At 41.2% G+C, this 21185-nt stretch overlaps 1 protein-coding gene across 39 annotated transcripts in view; it reads right to left on the reverse strand.

Annotated features, from left to right (window-relative positions):
* ZMIZ1 (zinc finger MIZ-type containing 1) overlaps window positions 1–21185 on the reverse strand; it is a 317066-nt gene that overhangs the window by 24432 nt on the left and 271449 nt on the right. For 21 of the 39 annotated variants that reach the window (XM_085554186.1, XM_085554177.1, XM_085554188.1 and 18 more), the window contains 5 exons: window positions 10046–10160; window positions 7637–7854; window positions 6027–6225; window positions 4771–5061; window positions 2363–2545 (listed from right to left, as the gene is read on the reverse strand). In XM_085554186.1, the coding sequence (XP_085410312.1) occupies window positions 2363–2545; window positions 4771–5061; window positions 6027–6225; window positions 7637–7854; window positions 10046–10160 (1006 nt within the window). Of the gene's footprint in view, window positions 1–2362; window positions 2546–4770; window positions 5062–6026; window positions 6226–7636; window positions 7855–10045; window positions 10161–17729; window positions 18267–21185 lie in introns of those variants that run through there. The other 18 variants (XM_085554190.1, XM_085554182.1, XM_085554184.1 and 15 more) reach the window with 4 other exon arrangements.

Below are 21185 nucleotides of genomic sequence, written 5' to 3' on the forward strand. Positions count from 1 at the left end.
ATCACATTGTTATTGCAGTCTGAAAATAAGAATAATAAGCTTTGTGAACTGTACTGTTATCAAACATCAAGGACTATAAACAAAGAAGGAAGGCTCTTCTGTCTCCAGAAGGAAGAGAAACCACAGGATGTCCCATGAGGCCTTCAGGGAAGAAGCAGGCTAGAAGAAATAAGCAGGATCTGAAACCAGCAGGGCAGCCAGTTTCATTCAGGCAATGACCAGATCAAAGCAAGGCTGCTAAGACGCTTACTGCGTTCCATTGAACGCTCTCTTTCCACAACCAACTGCCCCAGTTTCTCCACACCACTCTGGCCCATCCAGACCTTTGCACCTCTTTGTATTCCTTCCAAAAAGGCCCCAGTGCTCTAAAGTCTACACAAAAAACAAAATCCAAGGACACAGAATTAAAATGTCTGTGATCCTTTCACTTCCATCTACCTTTTTTTTTTTTTTTTTTTTGTACTCCTGTCCAATTCACCTGCTCAGAATGAAGGCTCTGGGACTCAGGGGATCTGTTTTATTCTATGTACCTACAGCTTGACTCTGTTCTCTGCTGCTAAATGAGACTAGCTAAAAGAAAACAGATGGTTAATTATAAATAGTAGTTCTAGTATTAAAACACCATTGCTTTTGTTTCTATTTTGTTCAAATTTTGTTGCAATTAAGGGGAAGGGTAGAGGTAACAGAATAAACCAGTAAGAATACTGTGAAAGATGATGATACTAAACAAAACTGCAACTGCCTGGCACCCTCTTTTAACAGTGTACCATAAGCACACACACAGCAGAGCATCACAAGATGAACATCTTTACAAGCAGCCAAGATACAAGGACTGCAAATCAGATTCCACATCTACACACCATGATGCTAGAGTAAGGTACTCTGATGTACCTAAGAAAAGAGTTACATTTTGAGCCTTTACTTTTCCACCCTACATTTCTGTTTTGTTTTGTTTTGTTTGTTTTGGGTTTTTTTCTTTTTTTTTTTTTTTTTTCCTTTTCTATAAAACACACAATTCCTATCTCCACAGCCATTATAGTCCAGAGGTTTAGGATCCATCTATGGAACTTTTATTTTTCCCCTAGCCAGGAATAATCTCCCTTCTTGACAAGTTATTTTCTAACTGTTTCCAAGAATGGTCTATATTTGAATACAAAATGCATTTGAAAGACCACAAATCCCCCATCAGAACTATTCCCTAAAAAAAAAACAACCTTCAAACCCATCCAAAATAAACAAATGTAAAATACATATTTTAAATCTGTCACTTTAAAACTTCAAACGAATCTTCTGGTATTATTTGATCACAATTGACTGCACTGGAACTGCAGTAGTTGAGGATCTGTCACCTTGTGTTTTTCTGCAAAAGCTGCTACGATGCAACAGGATTTCCTGGGGCATGTTGCAGTGGACAGCCTGGTTGCATGTAGAACAGATGCTCTATAGAAAAGGGTTTGGGTTTTTGTGGTTTTTTTTTTTTTTTTTTTTTTTTTGCTTCTTTTTCAGTGGTGTGTTTTCTGTGTGATTCACACAAGAAATTCCAGTCCAAGACCAATATGCACCTTCTGCCTCCAAAATCAGAAAGCAACCTAGAGCTAATGTTTTAAGAGCAGATCAGACCATCCACAGTCCTCCCAGTTTTTATATTCACTGGAGTATCTGTGTGCAAGAGACAGCAAACTTCAGAAGGTGTTCAGTTAAACTCAACATGAATAATCAGAAGTGACTGGGATAATTTCATAAAAAAGGTTTTATACAACACGTAAGCAATTCTACTTCTTGCCCAAAACAAACAACACAGGAAAAAAAAAAACACACACACAAAAAATAGAAACCCACAACAAACCAAAAAACCCAACAACAACAGAAAAAGCAGGGAGAAGTGGAAGAAAGCCATGCAAACTTCAGTACTAAAGATGAATTTACACCTGGAATGGCTTTTAATTTCAGTCTGGCTGAACCTTACAGTAACCACTGTCGGTATGAAACTGGGATGCTGCAATGTGGAACTTGTTTATCACAAATTTCCAAAGCTGTATTCCTGTAGTGTGTCATGAATAAGTGAAAATTCTACAGCTGTATCCCATTATGTACTTACATGTACTTACTTACAAGCTATATTTAAAGTGAAACCAAGAGTTTCTAACGAGCCTCAGTAGCATTCAGTTTTCTTTATTATTTGGTCTGAAGCTGCAATCCAAGTTGGCTGATAAACTTGTTCCTGTGATATCTAGAACATGACTATAAGCACTGTATATTTTTCTGTCTTTAATTATGTAAAAGCAGTAGCTAAGAGATCATAAATATGACTTCATCCATAAATGTCTACCAGAATGCAAAAACATAATCTAAAAATGCTTACCTTGTAATACTGCCCCATGTTGACTGTTGGAGGAGGGTACTGCCCTGTGCTCTGCTGGCTTGGCATCCTCTGTCCAGGATAGTTGGGAGATGTAAGGGGTCTTGGAGGGTTGGGAGTGGGATACTGACCAGGCTGGTTTGGAAACTGGCTATTTGGTCCGTACTGCTGGTTTCCATAATTTGGCTGTTTCACAACAGAGATGAAAGAAAACAAAACAAAGATCTGTTTCTTGCAACTGTCCTGAACTGGTTGTTAGTATATATTTAGTGGTAGGATCAAAACAGAACAACATCAAATCTCCAGGTGAATATTCCTTTATTTTGCATCATTCATGCCTAAACCAGGGCCCTGATGGTTGGAAGTGAACATTCATTCAAAAGAATGAAATTCCACAAGCTGAAGAGTAATAGGATCAACCAAGTACATTTTTCCCTGAATCTCAACACACACACACACACACACACACACACACACACAACCCTTATGGTGTAGTTAAGTCCCAGCAATCTTCTGTCTATGCTACCTTTATGGTTCAAAAGGAAACGCTGGTTTCAAAAAGAAACCTAGAATTGTAAAAAATGTGAAATGTTCACAGTATCTCTGTTTTTTTAAGCACTACCAGCACCATCCTTGTGTTTCCTTTTCCAGATGGAGAATGGAAGTACAGAAAGAAAAAGTACCTTAAGAAGACAGTAATTCTGCAGTGCACAGAGAATTGCAGCTTGTGAGCAGTCCATGTCTTACTGCTTAACACAGAAGCTACCCTGGCCCTGTGTCACAATGCTTAGCTGTACCTGAGCTAAATAAGAGTTGGTATTTGTCATAAACACCTTACTAACTCTAGGGAGTACTGTGCTAAATCTCTGGAATCAAAATAATGAAAACTGTAAATTCAATGGTGATAAAGTGTCAATTTGATGATAAATTGATTAATAAGAAGTCTCCATAAACTAAGCTCTCAAAAACAAAAATACAAATAGTACCTACAAATTTTGCACACTGTCAGACCAGCAAGCATGCAACTGTTAGGCTCTGGTCAGTATTAACTTCATGGGAACACGATCATATTCAGTTATAACTACAAACTTGCTTCTGAAGTAGAAAAACAGAAGCTACAGCTTTCCCTAAAAGATGAAATCTGAAGATAAGTATTTTTTATTTTTATAATTTTAGAAGAAGTGGTTGCATTTACAGGGTGAAAGATCTTCCCAGAGAAACAATTCCCTCCCTCCCCCCTGGCCTTTTTTATTCCATATTTTCTTTTTTTAAAAGTTTGTAGATCAGGAAAAAACTAATCTTGAATACATAAATGTAGCTCTAGGCATAGTGCTTGCTATATTTTGTGCATGTCATGGTGCTCTTTGCTGTATGTTTTCTATAAACTCTTACTACTGTTATTACATTTGGGGAAAAATAATAATATTCAAAGCTTTACAGATGAGTTATAGCTATTACTATATTCTCAGTTTAATACATAATTTCACCAGGAAATTATATCTGAAGCCAGTAACTAGTGACAAGATTTATAAAGACATTTAGGCGCATACAGATACTGAGAGGTAATGGATGGAATTCTCAAAAGCACCTACTGCCTAATTCACATCAGTTTTAATAGTAAAGTGCCTTTGTGCATTTTAAAATCCGAAAGCTCATCTGCCTGTGCCTTTAGTTTAATTTCTGTATCATTTTGACCCTAATTATACTGCCCAAAGTCACAACACAAGTCAGTGGCAAAGTAATTTTGTATCTGAAGCCACTCAGATCTCACATAACAGCATGAGAACTTAGAAACTCTACACTCCAAATAAATTTATATTAGGTAAGTGCTGACACAGAGGGACATGAGCTCAGCATGATTTATATTTGTCTAAGCACCCACGAAAATCAGGCCTCAAGAAGTTTGGAAAGCAGTTGTTCTTAATAATGTTATTACTATTGCTGTTTATACAATGTATGCCCTGTACCTCCTTACAACAGTAAAACCATTCAAGAAAATGCAGACCACATACATACTGGGCTCAAATGAAGTATTTCTCCTTCAACATCTCTTTGAATTTGTCAAGTGAAATAAACCCACTCTTATGAAGGAAGTCTGATTAAGGTCTGTGACTCCACCACCTAGCATATGAACCTCAAAAGTGTTATTTTGAGGTCTCAGCTGGTTTGGGGCCTTTCTTGAACTTAACAACTGTAATTTTGACTAATGTATCAAGGATTGATCTGAGCACTTTGGAAGCTGAAAATCAAGAGCTGCTGTCACTCATACTTTCCAAGCAGTATTCCTATCAAATTTGGAACAATGATATAGCTATTGTAGAGAGACGTCTATCACACATTATCCAGCATATAGCAACCCTTAGCCAACATAGAGCTTTATACTACATAAAATAAGCTAGAGAACTTCCTACCTCTCCTGGGTACGGTCTCTTTATGCCCTGTATAGGCAAAGACTGAGGCCGTGGGCCTGGGTAGGCTTGCTGAGGCATCCTCTGCCCATGGGTGCTGAAGGGACTCATTCCAGGAGGCCTAGGTTGATTCATGCCCATGGGTGGCCCACTCATGCTGGAAGGTGTCATTCCTGCTCCCATGCTTGCTGGGTTCATGTTGCCTGGCATTGAAGCAGGGCCACGAGGACCAGGCTGGTTCATGAACTGGTTGTTGTAAGCCTGAGTTGGACCCATCTGGAAAGAGGAACAAACCTTCAACGGAAGAAGAAGAAAAAAAAAAAAGAATAAAATGCGACATGCATTTAAAATGGGAGGAGGGGGCTGAACATGCTTTTGGGGAAAGGGAGAGGGAAGAAGGGATGTGTTATGTCGCATTTTCCTTCAACATTCTCCAGCTTTAGATGGGTGGTGATGTTATTTATAATAAAAACTTACTTAGAATCATAAAAGGCATAAGAGAGACAGACAGGCACATCTACAATGAGCAATGAGCAGTTTAAAAATGCTAGTCTATAATGGTTAGGCTACAAAGCTCACTGCATACACTGTGCTACAATTTCTACGATGCTATTCTTCATTACATCATCTGGCATACGGGCCCATACACTTTAAAACTCTGAGTGGTTTGCAAAAGAGAAAACTTTAAGCAATCGAACCCTTGTTTGTTTTCAGAAAAAAAAAATATTACAGCAAATCATGATGTGCTGGAGGCTATGGATCACCAGGAATGCATGTCTCACATAGCTGTTCAGGCAGACAGAATTATTAAAAAGCAAATCTCTTTTCTATTGTTGTTTCCTTGTCTGAAGGGAGAAAACAAACTGACTGCAGTCAGCAAAATAAGCAATTACTCAAGCAGTACAAAATCTGTTCTGAGATTCTGAAACATTTCAGCAGGTACTCAGGTTTAGAGGTTCACAGGACTAGCAAAGGCAGCAATAACACATTCCATTAGATGTACCCATAACTTCAGGTAATCTTTCTTTGATTGTTTTAAGGGACAATCTATGATCACAAAAGACAGACTTACTGGGGAAAAATAGGGCATTTCAACTCATAACAACATATATACATTCCACCAGTTTCTCATAAGCATTCATAACCATGCTCATGCAAAAATATAGGTTGGCACCCTAAATAAATAGAGGGAAGGCAGCCCAATTCCCTGTAATGGTCCAAATCCGGCAGGTATGAAGTCATAAGGGCTACATTCTTACCGGTCCATACTGGTTCATGTCCTTATTCTGTGTTTCCTGAAGGGCTGCCACAGTGGCTGTAGCCGTAGCTGTTGCTGTAGCAGCTGCAGCTGCAACTGCAGCGGCGGCGGCGGCAGCCGCTGGCTGGGTGAAATCAGCTGGTGGCCTGGTGTGAGGTGGGATGCCCATTCCTGCGGGAGTATTGGGACCTCCAGGGTAACTGACCAGGAAAAAAAGATAGAAAGAAACAACTAAGACACGTCTGGTTTTGTTCTGAACTTCAGTGTTCCACATCCCGAAGAACTGTTTCAAAACCATGTTACCAATTCCCGGTGAGAGCCAGCAGGAGGAGGAATTCAGTGTATAAATGAGATACAAGAACTGCTCATGTGCCACCAGGACTGCAAGGCATTTCCCCCCTCCCCCCCGGGTTGTTTGCTGGGGGACACTAAACTGCTTTGCAGCAGCTCTGCAACTCACTGGGAAATTGAGCTGAAATCAAAAAAGTCAATGCATGCTCCATTTCCCAATAATTTAGGGGCAGACTGCATAGCAGCATGAACAGACAGCTGCATCCACAGAAGCACATTCACCTACCTCGATGGCAAACTATGCCAAGTGCAAAAACACTCCTCTCTCCACCTGAGCAAAGCAGCCAGGAGAGACCCACTGTAATCAGCTCTTCCAGATCTCACAAAATGAATTTTGCAGTTACTAGCCAGGTCTTCTATTGATCATAATATAAATGAAACTAAATCCTGCCTTTTCTACTCCAAGACTTCAAGTATCCCAATAAATATGGGTCAGTACTACTGTGCTCATTTTAGAGATGTTAATATAGAGGTACAGAAACTTCGTGTTCAAGGTCATTCAGTAGATCAGAGGCAGAGACGAGATAAAGACATCCAAGTTCTAAGCTTATATGCTTCACACTAGACTGATTATGTTAACAGCCTTTCCAGCAGCCTTTGCTGAGGGGCCATAAATAGTGGTTTCTGTTAAGTGGACTTACTACTCTTCTTTACAAAGGACAGACACAGAAAGTCAAAATTTAACAAAGCCCAGGCTATCACTTTTGGCCTGTTTTGCAAATGCATTATTTACTTCTCCAAATCAAATACACATTTAGATAACATCTCTTAACAAAATCTACACCCTTCCATTTATTTATATACTTATTTTTTCCAGAATACCTGCTGCAGTGCAAGTCTTTGGGCAGAAATACCCCATCCATAAGAATCTACTGTTGCCCAAAGCTCAAGCTTATTCCTCCATACAAGCACATAAATTATGTCATCAATATCTTTCACAACCTGGCCTTATTAAATGTTAATCATTCCTAAGCCTGTGGTCTATTAAACAATTTCTCTTAATTAAAACTTTATTTGGGGGGTTTATTAGAACTAATTGACTGACCTAAGCTATTTCCATTTACTGTGATGAATTCTGTAGCAGTTTGGGTAGCTGATTTCTGACTCTGTAAAAGCAGTATTCATTTTAGTTAACCAGCATAAAATGGCTACTGAGATTTAACGCAACTAAAACGAGTGTGTGACACTTCCATCACATCACTAAAACAAGTTCCATGAACTGTTTACATCCCTTTTCCGCCTTACACAGGTAAACCTTACCTCCCACCAAAGCCTCCACTTCCAGGGTAGTTGGGTCGCCCATACATGCCCTGCTGTATATACGGCTGAGTGGAGCCTGCCTTGGCTGAAAACTGTTGCTGCTGTCCAGCAAATTGAGGGGAGTTGATTCCAGGGTTGCTGGTAGTCATCCCAGAAGCCATGGGATTTCCTCCTGGGTTCATAGGGTTGTTAGCATTTGCCATTGGATTTCCCAGCACCTGTGAGTAAAAAAAATGAGAATAAGGGGATGTTCTTTGAACTACATCAAGCAAATAGTGTTGATTTGCTGGAATCAATGAATTACAATATAACCATCTTGTACTCTGGACTCTAACGAGCATACATCTTGTTAAAGCCTAGGAGCACTGGCTTCTGATGATGCCTCCTTTACCCATTTCCAAACTATCAAGAGTCTCTGATATCTAATTTTCCTTCTCAGGGGGGTAGTTTGGATTCAACTTATTTAACAAGAGCGCTTACTAAAAGGTTTCAATAAATACCTGCTAGAGCCGCATTCTTTAGGAGACACTGATCCAATTAAGAGAAAGCACATTCTTTATTTTCAAGTTTATTTTGTTTATGTAGGATTTCAAAGCGACTTACAAGTATCTAGCCCCACAGACATACTGCAAAGGATGTTACAGATACAAAAACTGTTAGAAGTATGTATTTCCACTGCTTAGCCTGTTTTGTACAATTTTGTTTGCTTGCTTGAATTATCGTTTTTTTCAATTGAATTGAAGATGATATGACTTTCTGTGAGATGTAAGCATGATGGTCCAGGGACTACCTGCATAGAAATCTGCCTGCTGTTCAGGAAGAAATTTAGAAGTTACAGTTCTTGCAAAAGACCAAACCATAAAGTGGTGTTGAGTTCATCCAGTTTTGAGATTTGTGATATGAAATCTGTGAGTCCAGCTCATTCCCTCAGGGAGCACAAAGACTTATGGGAAACTTTTCCATTTGTCTCAATCTGCTCTGAACAGCTACAGCCAAACCTCACATTTCAGAGTTTCACCCTTTCCTTGCAGTAATTCTGAAGAAGCATTTTCCTCCTTTCACCAAAGCACTTGTTTTCCTTTACTGCACATTCCTCTGAAGTACCATGAAGAGCTTAAATAATATAACAGTGTTCTTAAGATAGAACAAAACACTGAATCATTTTTTCTTTTTCCATCTTAAGCGTGAAACATTTCTGCAATGGACTACCTTCCCATCTTCTGGCCAATGCTATTACATTTATATTTACTCAGCTGTTCCTCTCCCAGATGGGATACCTTGGCTTTAAAAAGAAATCAACATTAATAAATGAGGTCTGGTGTTACCTATCTGTATTTTTTGAAGGAAGACTGTGCCACAGTGTTGATGTAACTGCTGTCTGACTATCCATACGACTTTGCTCCTGAATGATTTCTTTTTTTAAATGACTCAATTCACATTTTTGTTTCAATTTTTGTTTCTATTTTTCTAACCAAACTTTTAGAACACAAATAGAGAAATTTGGTAAGGGATCAAATATTATTTAATTTGAGAAACATGGAAAAAACAGGTTGGATTTACACACCACTTGTGCCCAAAAAACATGGCAATGTGTTTAAGGCAATTCATCCACAGTGTAAAAAAAGGCTATGTTGACTATGAGTATGACTTGTGTCACAATCCTTGGAAAGCACGCTACCAGAGATAACCAGTATTCTTTTCATTAAAGTTGCTTCTTTCATATAGCATAATTTTGCATTGCATTATCTTCTCTAACACATTGGAGAAGAAAAAGAGAAGTAAAGATGGAGAGAACAGAATGAAAAACAAATAAATGTCTCTCGCCTGGAAGCCTGGAGATCCTGATTTTGCTGCAAGGCATACTGAAATACATTAGCGAAGTAAGGCAGTATCAACAGAGAGGTTGAAGAGAGTTAACCTAGAGTTGGTAGTAATTCAGCATGGAGGTATGGATTGCAAACAGATCTCAGAAGCCCACTAGTATGCCACAGTCCCAGGTAAAACCAGCAGAAGTTGCCATTTTGAGAATCTAGATAGAAATACTGTTTTTAATTAAAAAAACCTCTCAAACTAGAATTCCTAGGAGGTTTATAATCACACCAAAGCTATGTCTGTAGTGCTTAAATATGTGCTATACCCTATCCTGACATTTGCATGCAGCTAAGTGGATTGCTGATTGAAGCTCTCAGTCACCTCCTTTCTGATGCTTCCAAAAAGAACATAACTGGAAAAAAAAGAAAAAAGAAGAAAAAAAAAAAAAAAAAAAGAAAAGCAGTAAAGCAGTATGCACAACAAAGAGAACACAGACATGTTAATGATCATAAGAGAATTTTCCCAAAGGCTTTTCATTTTGCAAGCATTAATCAAAACACAAATCTAGCAGGGAAGCAACATAAAAGTAAAGCTTACCTGGCTTTGAGAGGTATTAGTCACACCCCATACCGTGGTGACCACTGATAAGGAACCTGGAGGCTGGTTGGTATTTTGCTGCCAGGGAACAGAGTCGTAAGGGAAAGACCCATCACTGTGAAAACAAACGTTTAGGAGAATGAGATTCTGGAAGGTTAAATGGTGGCAAATTGCTGGTGGGAACACAGGATTAACACTTCACATTACCTTAACTCCCCACTCCTTTTCCCATTCTTAGCTTAGTACTCCCAGAGGCATAAAGTTTCTTCTTCAATAGCAATGTGATCTCACCAAAACCACACAGAACTAATGAATTCCTTGATTATATCAAAATACAGGCCTTTTACCATAAAGGTCTGCTACTAGTGAAAGTAAAAATAAAGTCAAGGGCAGATTTTCAAAAGGGGACACTAAGCCAGTTGCTCAGAAGCACTCATTTTTTTTTGCAATCCATCTCAAGCTCTTCAACAATCACTGCTTCAGCTGCCTCATAACAATTCAATTAGATTTTGAGACTAGACTGCAGCTCAACTGTCTGCACTGGGTCCCCAAATGGCCAGAAGAGCCTTTAAAGGAATAGCAGTTCAACATCATTCTGAAAAGTAAATTGAAATTCAGATAGTGTTCTCCCACACGACGGATAAGCTGCATGCCAAAAACAGTATTAGCTAATCAGCATGCTAGAAAATCAACTGCAGATATACAACACATCTTTCAGATAAATATGTGGATGAGAAGACTGGGTTTTTCCATTAGCTTTGTCACAATTTGTAAGCTGTTTCTTACAGTTCTTTTCACAGAAAAACTTTAATGGTTGCAAGATCAACACGTGATATGTACACCCCATGTAATTAATGACATATGTTAAATTCTGTGAAAGTAACTATTAATCCTATCACCATAAAATACATCCCCATTTGAAATTTCCTTGTTCTCACACCATTAACTTGTAAATTAGATTTCTATTTGCATATATGTATACAAATACACACATGATCTTTCCTCACCTAGATATAAACCATTCAATAAGCATACAAATTGCTCCTTCATTAACAAAAGACCTTTACCTGTATTTTTTATCAGGAATAGCATTTTTGCTTGTATAGCCAGCTATCGCTAGAAATCTTCATGGAGCTATCATGCCAAAAGAATCTATACGGGCTCTCCTAGGAATGTATGGGAGTGCTTCAAAGCCTAAGCTATGGGGACTTCGGAGGTAACTCGAGCAAAACCTGGCAAGGCAACTGAGCTGCCTGTGTCCCAGTGAGTGCTCTGGGGCAGACCAGGGAGGTGAATCTCCTGTGTTATCGAACAGCATACAGGCTTGAGCCACTTCTCCCTTTTTTTCCATGAGCCAAAATGAAGGGCTACATCTGTGTTTACTCTTCATCTAGCTCATAAAGTCTATCATAAATCATTTAAGAATAGGAATTACATTGCATAAAGAAGCTTGCGCACATGTGATAAAAACTGCCCATGTCCAAAGTGACCAATAATCTTGGTAATACCAATAGCAGCTAAGCTGAAATGAAGTAGTGAGTACATTTTACAAACAACTAGTGAATTTCAAACAAATTCCATATAGCTGCATCAGCACAACAGCACCGTATTAGAACATAATGATGAATTTAAACTGACCCGTTTGTTTCAAAATACCCAAATTGAATTAAGTAATAATAGAATAAAATAAAACAAAATGAATTTAATTAGGGAAAAAAATAATTTCCCCTAACAAATAATTAGAGAAAATTAATGGAAAACATTAATTCTATATGAGATGCTTGACAGGTAATGTTTATCTTGACAGCATGCATGTAAAATGAAGTGTGAATAAGGGTATATTTAATGCCTTGCAATCAGCGAGTCCTCTTAGCCCATTTTTCTTTCAAATATTTTCTCTTACAAGGTTGAAAATCTTCCTGAACTCCCTCAAAGTCTCAGACAATGGTTTTGGTGACTAATATTTGCAATTGACGCAACATTTCAGCGAGTCCCCTTCGTCAGCATGGAAATGAATGATGACTAACCCACAATCTGTAACTACTACAAAGCCCTCCTCTTTTTTCCTGCTCTGAATGATGCCTCCTACTTTGCTTCCTCCTCTGATGGTTTTTGATGATGTCTGTTCTGCGACCTTCTACTATATTTATGGCATGTATGGATACCTGTAAAGTTCAATGACTACAAAGATCTTGCTATGACATAAACAGTTACAGGACTCACTGCAGCCATTTCTGTATACTACCTAATGCTGTGCTGCCAACAGGTAACAAAACCTGAGGGACAAAGAAAATACCCTGTAAGTGCAGGAGTAAATAAGAAGGGCAATCACAGACAGGGATCAAACCACACAGTTGCTGAAGGCTCTTCTAATGCAAATAAGCAAGTGTGGCTGGTGCACATGCTCAAGCTTTGAGCTAGTGATGCCATAGCTTATGATAAGAAGTTGTATCCATTTCTTCACTTTATTTGCCACAAAAGTATGTTTCTCTTTCCTATTCTCCCTTACAGTACACAGAAAAGGATTCATCTATTATTCATCCAAATGTAGAGTCAGAGCATTTGTTAGTCGAGGGTTGAGCTACATTCTCGCAGATTATGCAATCACTTCATGTAATTATAAAGAAGAGTATCACTCAATTTTTACCACTTTATGGTAAAGTGTCACCTCGAGACGCCATATTGTTGACATATGATGAAAGCTGCCAGCATAGGAAACCCAGCATGACACATGACAGCAAGAATAAAAGACCATACATAGATTTGTTGAGAAACATGCACTGAACACATCAAACCACATGACCACATGACTCCCAACTGTCCAACACAGAACTTAGCTCAGAAATTACAACATCTCTGAAATAGTGGCAGGTGTGCTTCATAGAACAACAACTTACACACCTAATGTGCACTTACCAAGCTAGATATCACTTCACACAAGTTTTCCTTCAGCTACTGCAATGAGGAATGTTTGGCATTCTCCCAGTTTGTACTCCTGACACAACACTCTGGCTATCACCCCCTACATATGCGTTTATGTCTGATTTTGCTACACTGGACACAACATTCATTGCACCTCTACTGTGTGAATGTCTCTCTGGCTTAAAACAGTAAGACATGCGAAAATACGCAGCACTTAGCTACAGGATGACTTGCCCTTCCACTTCTTCACTCCTTTAACTTCCATTTCTGTCCTTAGACAACCCAAAGGAATACTCCCACTATCATAGGCAATCCATGTAAAAATTATATTGAGATGTGACCAATTCTCATTTGCAAAAGAGCAGTCACTTCTGCTGTTACTATACAGGGCTGCATATTTCTGACATCTCTTTCTCAAGGCTTGAAAATGGCAGCCAGTAGGCAAAGAAGCTTCAAGGTCACCAGGCCAAGTGAAGTGCTGCCTGCAGTGTTGTCCCTGTCGAAAGGCACAAGGGTAATTAAGTCTCTCACTACACCCTGGAGGGCAGTGAGTCAGTTTAGGCTCAGCTGGAGTCCACTAAAAGAGTACAGACTGAATTTATAACACTCTTAATGAACCTATGCATGCTACTGGTCAGCATGAAAGGCCAAACAGCGGAGGAAGCCATAGAGCAAAGAGGAGGAGATGAAGTTAAATGCTTCTTCAATGATGACGTAGTGAAACTGTGACCAAGGTGTAAGGAGAAAAGATTTCTTAGCTACCGGCAAACCTACTGAAGCCACTGGTAATACAGCACAAATGCCAGAGAGGTACACCGGCACATCTCCAAATTCCAAGTGCTAAAAAACAGAACCAATCAGACAACAGAACTCTTCAGAATAGTTACAGACTTGCGTCAGACACACATTGTCAGCTAGTTCTAATAAAAATAGCTTAAGAGAAAGCGAGCTCCATATAGTAAATAAAAGCTAGGGAATTACTGTAACTCACACACGATTTGTGGCATTATTTGGAAATGCTGCACTTTAAGTATGTTTACATAACTAAAACTACAGTTGTCATTAAAGCAATTGTATGTGTATCAGATATTCTGTTTACATATCTCCAGTGATTGAGGAAGAAGAGATTCAGGCTGTTTAGTGAAGTACACATCCTGAGGGAATTGGTACTTTACATACTGTGGAGGAGTAGTATCTTCCTGGTGATTTGCCACAACTCTTGTTGGGAAGCCCAGGTGTCTAAACCGCTACACTTTTAAATCACTCCCTATTTTAAACACACAAAAAATCTACCAACTATTGAAGAAAAGCACCAGATGCTGGCTTTTTTAAAAAAAAACCCCTTTTCCCTCCAAGCAATGACATCAGGTTTCGCACAGTTGGGCTTCTCTTCTAGCAGCTACTCTTTGCTCCTTACTCTCAAGACAACTGTGCAGTTTTGCAGCGATCTGTAATGCCTCCAAAGTGCATTTGCTCCACTGGGCTGGTGGCTGACACACACAAAGGCCACACAGTCCTTTAAATCTACGAAATCTATCACAGCTCCTTCAGCTGACATCAATAAGAGCAGGTCATTACCCAAATAACACTGACCGTCATTTCTCACTTCTTATGCATCTGACACACCTGACAACACAGACTGATATTTTGTGAGATCTAACCTCTGCAATTATATATCTAAAAGCCAAGTTAGATAGCACATAGACAAAAGCAGAGCAATCCAAGCACACAGCAGCCATAGTACCCCCTGGCAGGTGGCAACTCTCCGTGCCTGTGCCTCTGCCCTGAGCAGAGCGTGCATGCAGGGTGAGAGCACCCTGTGGCTGTATTCTTGGCTGGAGCCTCTAGGTGACACCACTTTAATACAAACTAACACAACAATTTTCAAACAAGACTCCAGGCTCCTTCCTGTCTCTCTTCTCCACCCTAAAATCTCATTCATCTGCAGTGAGAAAAAAAAAAAAGAAAAGACAAATCTCACCATCAAAAAAAGACACAGAGCCCTTCACAACTCTAGTACCAATACGTGCATTTCCTATCCTATGCAGTCTCACAAGGTATGCAGCTTTACTTGCTCTCATTCAACTTTAGGATTCACTGTACCAGGTTTTCTAAAATTAACAGTGCTTGAATAGCTTTAATTATGAATATGGATTCACTTAGCAACCCTTCTTGATTACGAATTCCACCACAAACCTATTCTAAGCATACTTTGTAAGAGAAAGAGTTTTGCACAGTGCAGCACATACACTGAACACACCAAAAAGGTGGTCTGAATTCACGTTATCAAACAGGCATGAATCTGACTGCATTTCTACTCCTTTCTTATCAGTATAAAGAAAAGCCAACGACTTCTTTAAAAATAAAATCACAAAAACAGATGGAACACTATTAGCAGTTTCCCGCAACACCAGAATGCTCCATAGCTTCAGCTAATTTGTCCCATTTCAGTAAGATAGGAAGCCCTGACAACCCATTTGGAAATAACAGATAGAGTGGGCATTTTTTTTGTTGTTATTTCTGGTCAAACTTCCACTCAATCTGTAGTTGACTGAGACTTCTATTAAGAAAAGACACTGGGAAACTGAATTTTGTTTCTCCTTACTGGCATTCAGAAACATTCTGCATATGTTTTGTTTTTGAGAAGCCCCACATTTAGAAGGAAACAACCGACTTCTCATTTTTGTTGAGATTTTATTTTTGGAGGGGAACAAATGCCTCACCAACTTAGACATATGCACTGTCTTTACATGACTAATGCATTTAGCTGAAATACTTCAATGGAAACACTCAAAGCTCTCTGACATCAGAATACTTTATTTTTAGTTCAGTTAGTAGGTAGTAGAAAGAATAATTATTAACAATTTTATCACAAAAAAAAATTAAACAAGGTATCACGACTTTCTGTGCTCTGTTTTACACATGCTGTAGGAACCATTCCATACAGCCTATTCACGGGGAAGAAGAGTCAGAGCAAGCAGACGCTAACATAGAAAGAATGCAAAGATGGTGTAAGTCAGCAAGAAAACATGAAGACTTACTGTAAAGGCAACAAAGACTCAGTACATCCTTACAGCACAAAGCAAACTATAAGCCAGTGCTGTGTATAGGTGCCCTAAGGTACTTACATGAAAGACAAAGGAAATAGGAGAATGGTATAATAAGTGTGAATGCCAGAAGTGGCTTTGGATGGCTACAGGAATTTACTTTCCACTGATGACAGCTATGGGTTGTATACCTTCCTCAAATAACTCTCTGTATTTAACAGTATTATTTGAAGAAGGTTGTGGCATAAATTAAGGCTCCACTGTATAATTCATTCAACAAACACATATGGACAGAGCCCATTGAAATCAATGGGTGCAACTATGTAATGTGAATATGAAAAGAGCCATTCTGGAACCTTCTGCGAAATTCTGTCTCCCTCTACTTCTTATAGGCATGTTTTCAAGCGCTCAGGTATTCTGGAAAAACATCCAGCTACTGAAATCATCCCTACAAAACTTCTCAAATCCATTGGTTTCAAACAGATGAACACATTCCCCATTGTTATGCAAAACTCTTGACTCCAAAAGCACAGAGCAGCCATCTCTGGAGTTATCCCAAGCATTGCCTCAGTACTGGACGTTGCTTGTACTGGGTTATGAACAACGTGAACTGAAGATGAAGGCTAAAAGCAGTTAGAGGTCTCATCATTCACTGTAAAATGAAGGATGATTGGTCTTTGTTGAGCTGCTCGAAAAAAACCAGAAAGGTCCTGACCCTGAGCTTGGTGGGCAGGCAAAGGTGAGGCAATCAGTAGGCGAAGGCAAGTTGTCAGCCTGGAGGCTCATAGCACCTGCCCCTGCTGCTGCTCTACTAGATACCAGAACCCCTCGCCATCCATACAGCCATGGCAGAAACCATTCACACAGCAATCCATACAGCCATGGCCGGATCCATTGAAGCAGCAATCCATACAGCCATGGCACTCTGCAGGTGGTGGAAAAGCACCTTTAGAAATTGAAAGATTTCAAGTTTTACTTTACAGGCCTGCGAGGTTGGTGGGGCCCGCAGGTCCAGGTGCTGCCTGCCCATCCCACTGGCTGCAGGGGACCACATGCCTGCCTGACACTGCAGGCAGCCACGTGCTCACCAAGAGCTGGTGCATCCAAACCCAGTCTTGCAATCAGAAAATGCATTGGGCCAAAGACGAGATTAACCCCGGTGCTTTGGGACCTGCGATCACCCGCACCCCTGCCATATTCCTGCCTTCACCGATGTCCCTGCACACGCACGTGGGTGCGCTCCGAGACGTAGGTCACACCACTCAGCGTGGGTCACACGGTGCAGGTAGGCAAAAGAAACGCTCTGCAACACCCAGAGCCGTAGGGACGGTCACCGCCCGGCAGCTTGAGACCGCGGCGTCCCTCTGCTCAAAGGAAAAGCAAGGCTGCAGCATCGCCCCGGCTCCATGTCGAACACCAGCCCATGCACCGCGCTACTACAGCCCGGATCCCTGCCGCACCGTCCGCCGGCAACAGCCCTGTCTTTAACATGCCACCTGTTACCTTCCCGAAACGCTGAAATTATCTTACGATCATTTTCAGCTCGGCAAACGCGGCTTAACCTTTATTGCACCTGAGGGCACAGCCCCGTTCGGCCCGTGCCCGACCTACGCACGTGTGCCGGAACGCGCCCCGAGCGCTGCCCGCAGCGCCCTGCTCAGTGCAGCGCCTGGCCTCCCGCTCCCGCTGCTCCCCTACAACAAAAACACACCCACCCAGCGGGCTACCGTCGCCCGTTGCCGTGGTAATCCGAATGCCTGGGTACTCGCTGATTATCGGCGAACGAGACTCGCATTGTTCACACCGCAGCGCGTCCGCTACGTTAATGTGAGATAATGGCAGCCAGAAGACTCCTTTTGTTCCCGGCTTTGCTGTTTATTCATAGTGCCTGGAGGTCAGCGACTGCTACAACAACCGGGGAAGGAGCCGCCGAACGCGTGAGCAGATTCCACTTCTGCTTTTGCCCGAGAGGGGACCGCGAGCAGCCCTGCGCCGGAGCGGGGCAGCTGGAGCTGCGGTCTGACTCACGCAGGTGTAGCGGGCGGCTAGGAGGGAGATGTGATGGACTTGCACTTCCGAGATTTTAGATGAAGCTGATTTACGCTCGCAGGGAACAGGAAAAAGCCGCTTTCTGCAGAGGCGGGGGGGCAGCAGAGCCCCACCGCAACTTACAGGAGGCAGCCAGGCTGCCTGCGGAAGCCGGGCCACGGCGCCGGGGGGGCGGCCGGGCGGGAGGGCAGCGCGGCGGGGCCGGGAGCGGAGCGGGGGGGCGGCTGGGGGGGCACGGAAAGGGCCGGGCGGGGAGGCGTCAGGAGGCGGCTCCGGTAATTCGCCCGTCAAAGTTGTCTGGGAATGCTGTGGCTGCCACTATGACACCAGCGAACGGACTATCGCATCGCATCTCCCTGCCGCGGTAAGTGGTAAAGGAGAGGATAAGCAGATGGTGGTACCTTTCCCGGCTTCTGAGCTCAGGGGGATGCATCAAGGCACGATCCCCTGGCTGATGTGCTATTCCTCGTTCCTGCAACAGCTTTCTCATCTGGAGAAACAACCGATTCCTATTTAAGGCATCTTCGGTATCTAATTAATTCCACGGGCTCGCCTGCACAGGTCGTCGGTGCTCTGTGTCAATGAACGGTCTTTGTTATCGCTATGTAAAATCCGGCAGCGATTTCAGCAGGAATTTCTAAGCCACCCTGTTCTAGGAAAGCCATTAGCTCCCCCTCATGCAATTAGTGGAGACTGCTCCCTTTTCTTCCTTTGCGATACCACAGAGACTTAAGAACCCAAGTGTACGGGAACAGTAGGAATAAACAAAATACATTAATATAACGATAATTCACTCCTTTTGTAATCCGTCTTCGGAGAAACCATGGGGAGGGTCCCATTCTCAACTATCAGAATGAATCACAGGCATATGTAATGAAAAGGCAACAAGAGAAACACCGGGTTTAGACAAAACATGTATTCTTGCTGCCAAATTATCCCCTCATAAAACAGAAAGGTAAAAAAAAAGGAGTCGTATTTTACATCACTTATGACAGGAACGTATTTCTCCCGACCTGGGGCTGCATGCAGGGCACAGGCTGCTCTAACGGTCACAGGCACTCCTCCTTCAGCTACAAGACTCCCCATGATTTTAATGAGTGTTGTATCAAAGAGCTAGGCAAAGTACAGCTCTCAGTGTCACCACATGGTTATCACGCTGGCAGTCAAAATTGGCAAAAACGAGGGATGTTGCCGCTGCTGAAGGACTTGTAACTCCGGTGCCATTACAAATGAGTTGGTTTCCTGGAGAACAAATGACAGGGGGAACCTTCCCTCCACACGGGGAGATGAGAATCACCCAGGCTCAGCACAAACCATCTGCTGCAGCAGCAGCCCTCCTGTAAGGAGCAGGAGACTGCTACACTTCTCACGGAACAGTAAATTGCAATCAAGGAGACACTTTTAGGAAGTGGGTGTTCACTCTGCCCCAAACGCCAGGGCTTCAGCTGTCTTTTCAAAGATAGAGCTATGTTTTAAAATCTACTGAAGGCAGAGCAAAGCCTGGGAAGGTCAGGTTTTGCCTCAGTCAGCAGATACACCTTATATCATGCTTGCCTCGTTTTTATGAGGGATTTCAAAAATATCAGCTGACACTTTTTACTTATTAAAAAAAAAAATAAATCACAACATAAACCCCAAACTTTTTATCTAGTATACATAGAGCTTAGATGAAAAAAATGTAAAGAGTACACTCACATGTACATACCAAACAATGTACCAAAATGATAGTAGCTGTATTGCCATGCATTATCCTTATAGCAACAGCACTTAGTTTGGCACCTTTGTAAATACAGATGCCCCACACAGTGCTGTACAAACAATAAGAAATGATCCTTGTCCTCTATCTTTTACCAAACATGTGAAGAACATGCACTGGAAAAGTATTTAAGCCGCCCATTACTGTTCTCAGAGCTCCTGCCCGTCCATCTCTCCTTTTACCACAAGAACTGACCACAAAATTAGCTCACCTAAAATGAAATGCAGATTTTTCACATGAAAATATGGGAGGTTTAATTATTAACAGCTCATAGTTACACACTTTCAATTTTCAATTAGAGATCACTAATCATTTGCTTTTAGCTCCAACACTCTTCAAAGTTTTATTCCAGTTTCTTACCATAATAGGAGTATACTAAATTTGAGGTTAGTGATCTCAGGGGACAAGGTGGGCAAATATTCTTGGGACAGTATTTTCAGGCAATTACAGTCTTGTTTTAACGATACTCAGAGCACCAGGATTTTTACTTAACACTATTTTCAACATTTTTAAAAAATCATTATTTTTTATTTATTACTGCCACATCTGCACAAATATTTTTGGATTCCCTCATATTCTCCTGATGGTGGATTTTAGCATATCTTGATCTAGAAGACTGAAGAAAGAGAGCATTCTTCCAGAACTGGGAGATACAGAGTTTGCTTAACAGAGTATATTGTCTTACATTACCATCTGTTCAATCCCTAATTACATTTATTTCATAATTTTAAAAAAATGAAAAATCTTTGAAACAATCTTACTTTTCACCTTAACACTTTCAAATTCTTTTGCAAAGATTTTACCTGCACGCTTCAGGTATACGCAATAATGATGTGATCTCAGGTTGGATATTACGAAAAATTTCTTCTCAGAAAGAATGGTGACACAGAGGCAGAAGCTCACCAGGGGGTGGGACAATCACCGTCCCTGGTGGAGAAGAACTGTGGAGGAGGCCCTGACGAACGTGGTTAGTGGGCAGAGTGGAAGGGGTTGAAAGTTGGACTAGATCTTAGTGCTCTTTTCCAGCCTTACTGATTCCATGATCCTCAACTCTGCCGTGGTGTATGGAAGAAGCACAACATACTTGTTTTCATAACAGGTGCCTTGTATACCCAGCACCTGGCCTTTCACTTAAACAGTTTCCCTCATCTGGACATCCCACAAGCACCATCATCCCACCACTACCACTATCAGCCAAAACAGCCTGTGATGGCTGAATTGAAAAGGCAGCAATCTCCACAGAAACACTGACAATGTTGGTACCAGTGTGTTATAGTCATCTCACTCCTCATTCTTAACAAACCATTTAAGGGATGGTCCTAACCACCCAGTAGAAGTTCAGACACAGGATCATCATTCTCTTACT

Source organism: Coturnix japonica, chromosome 8 (assembly GCF_054131305.1).
Source record: "Coturnix japonica strain WE chromosome 8, WE-NBRP24, whole genome shotgun sequence".
In the NCBI taxonomy this organism is placed as follows: Eukaryota; Metazoa; Chordata; class Aves; order Galliformes; family Phasianidae; genus Coturnix; species Coturnix japonica.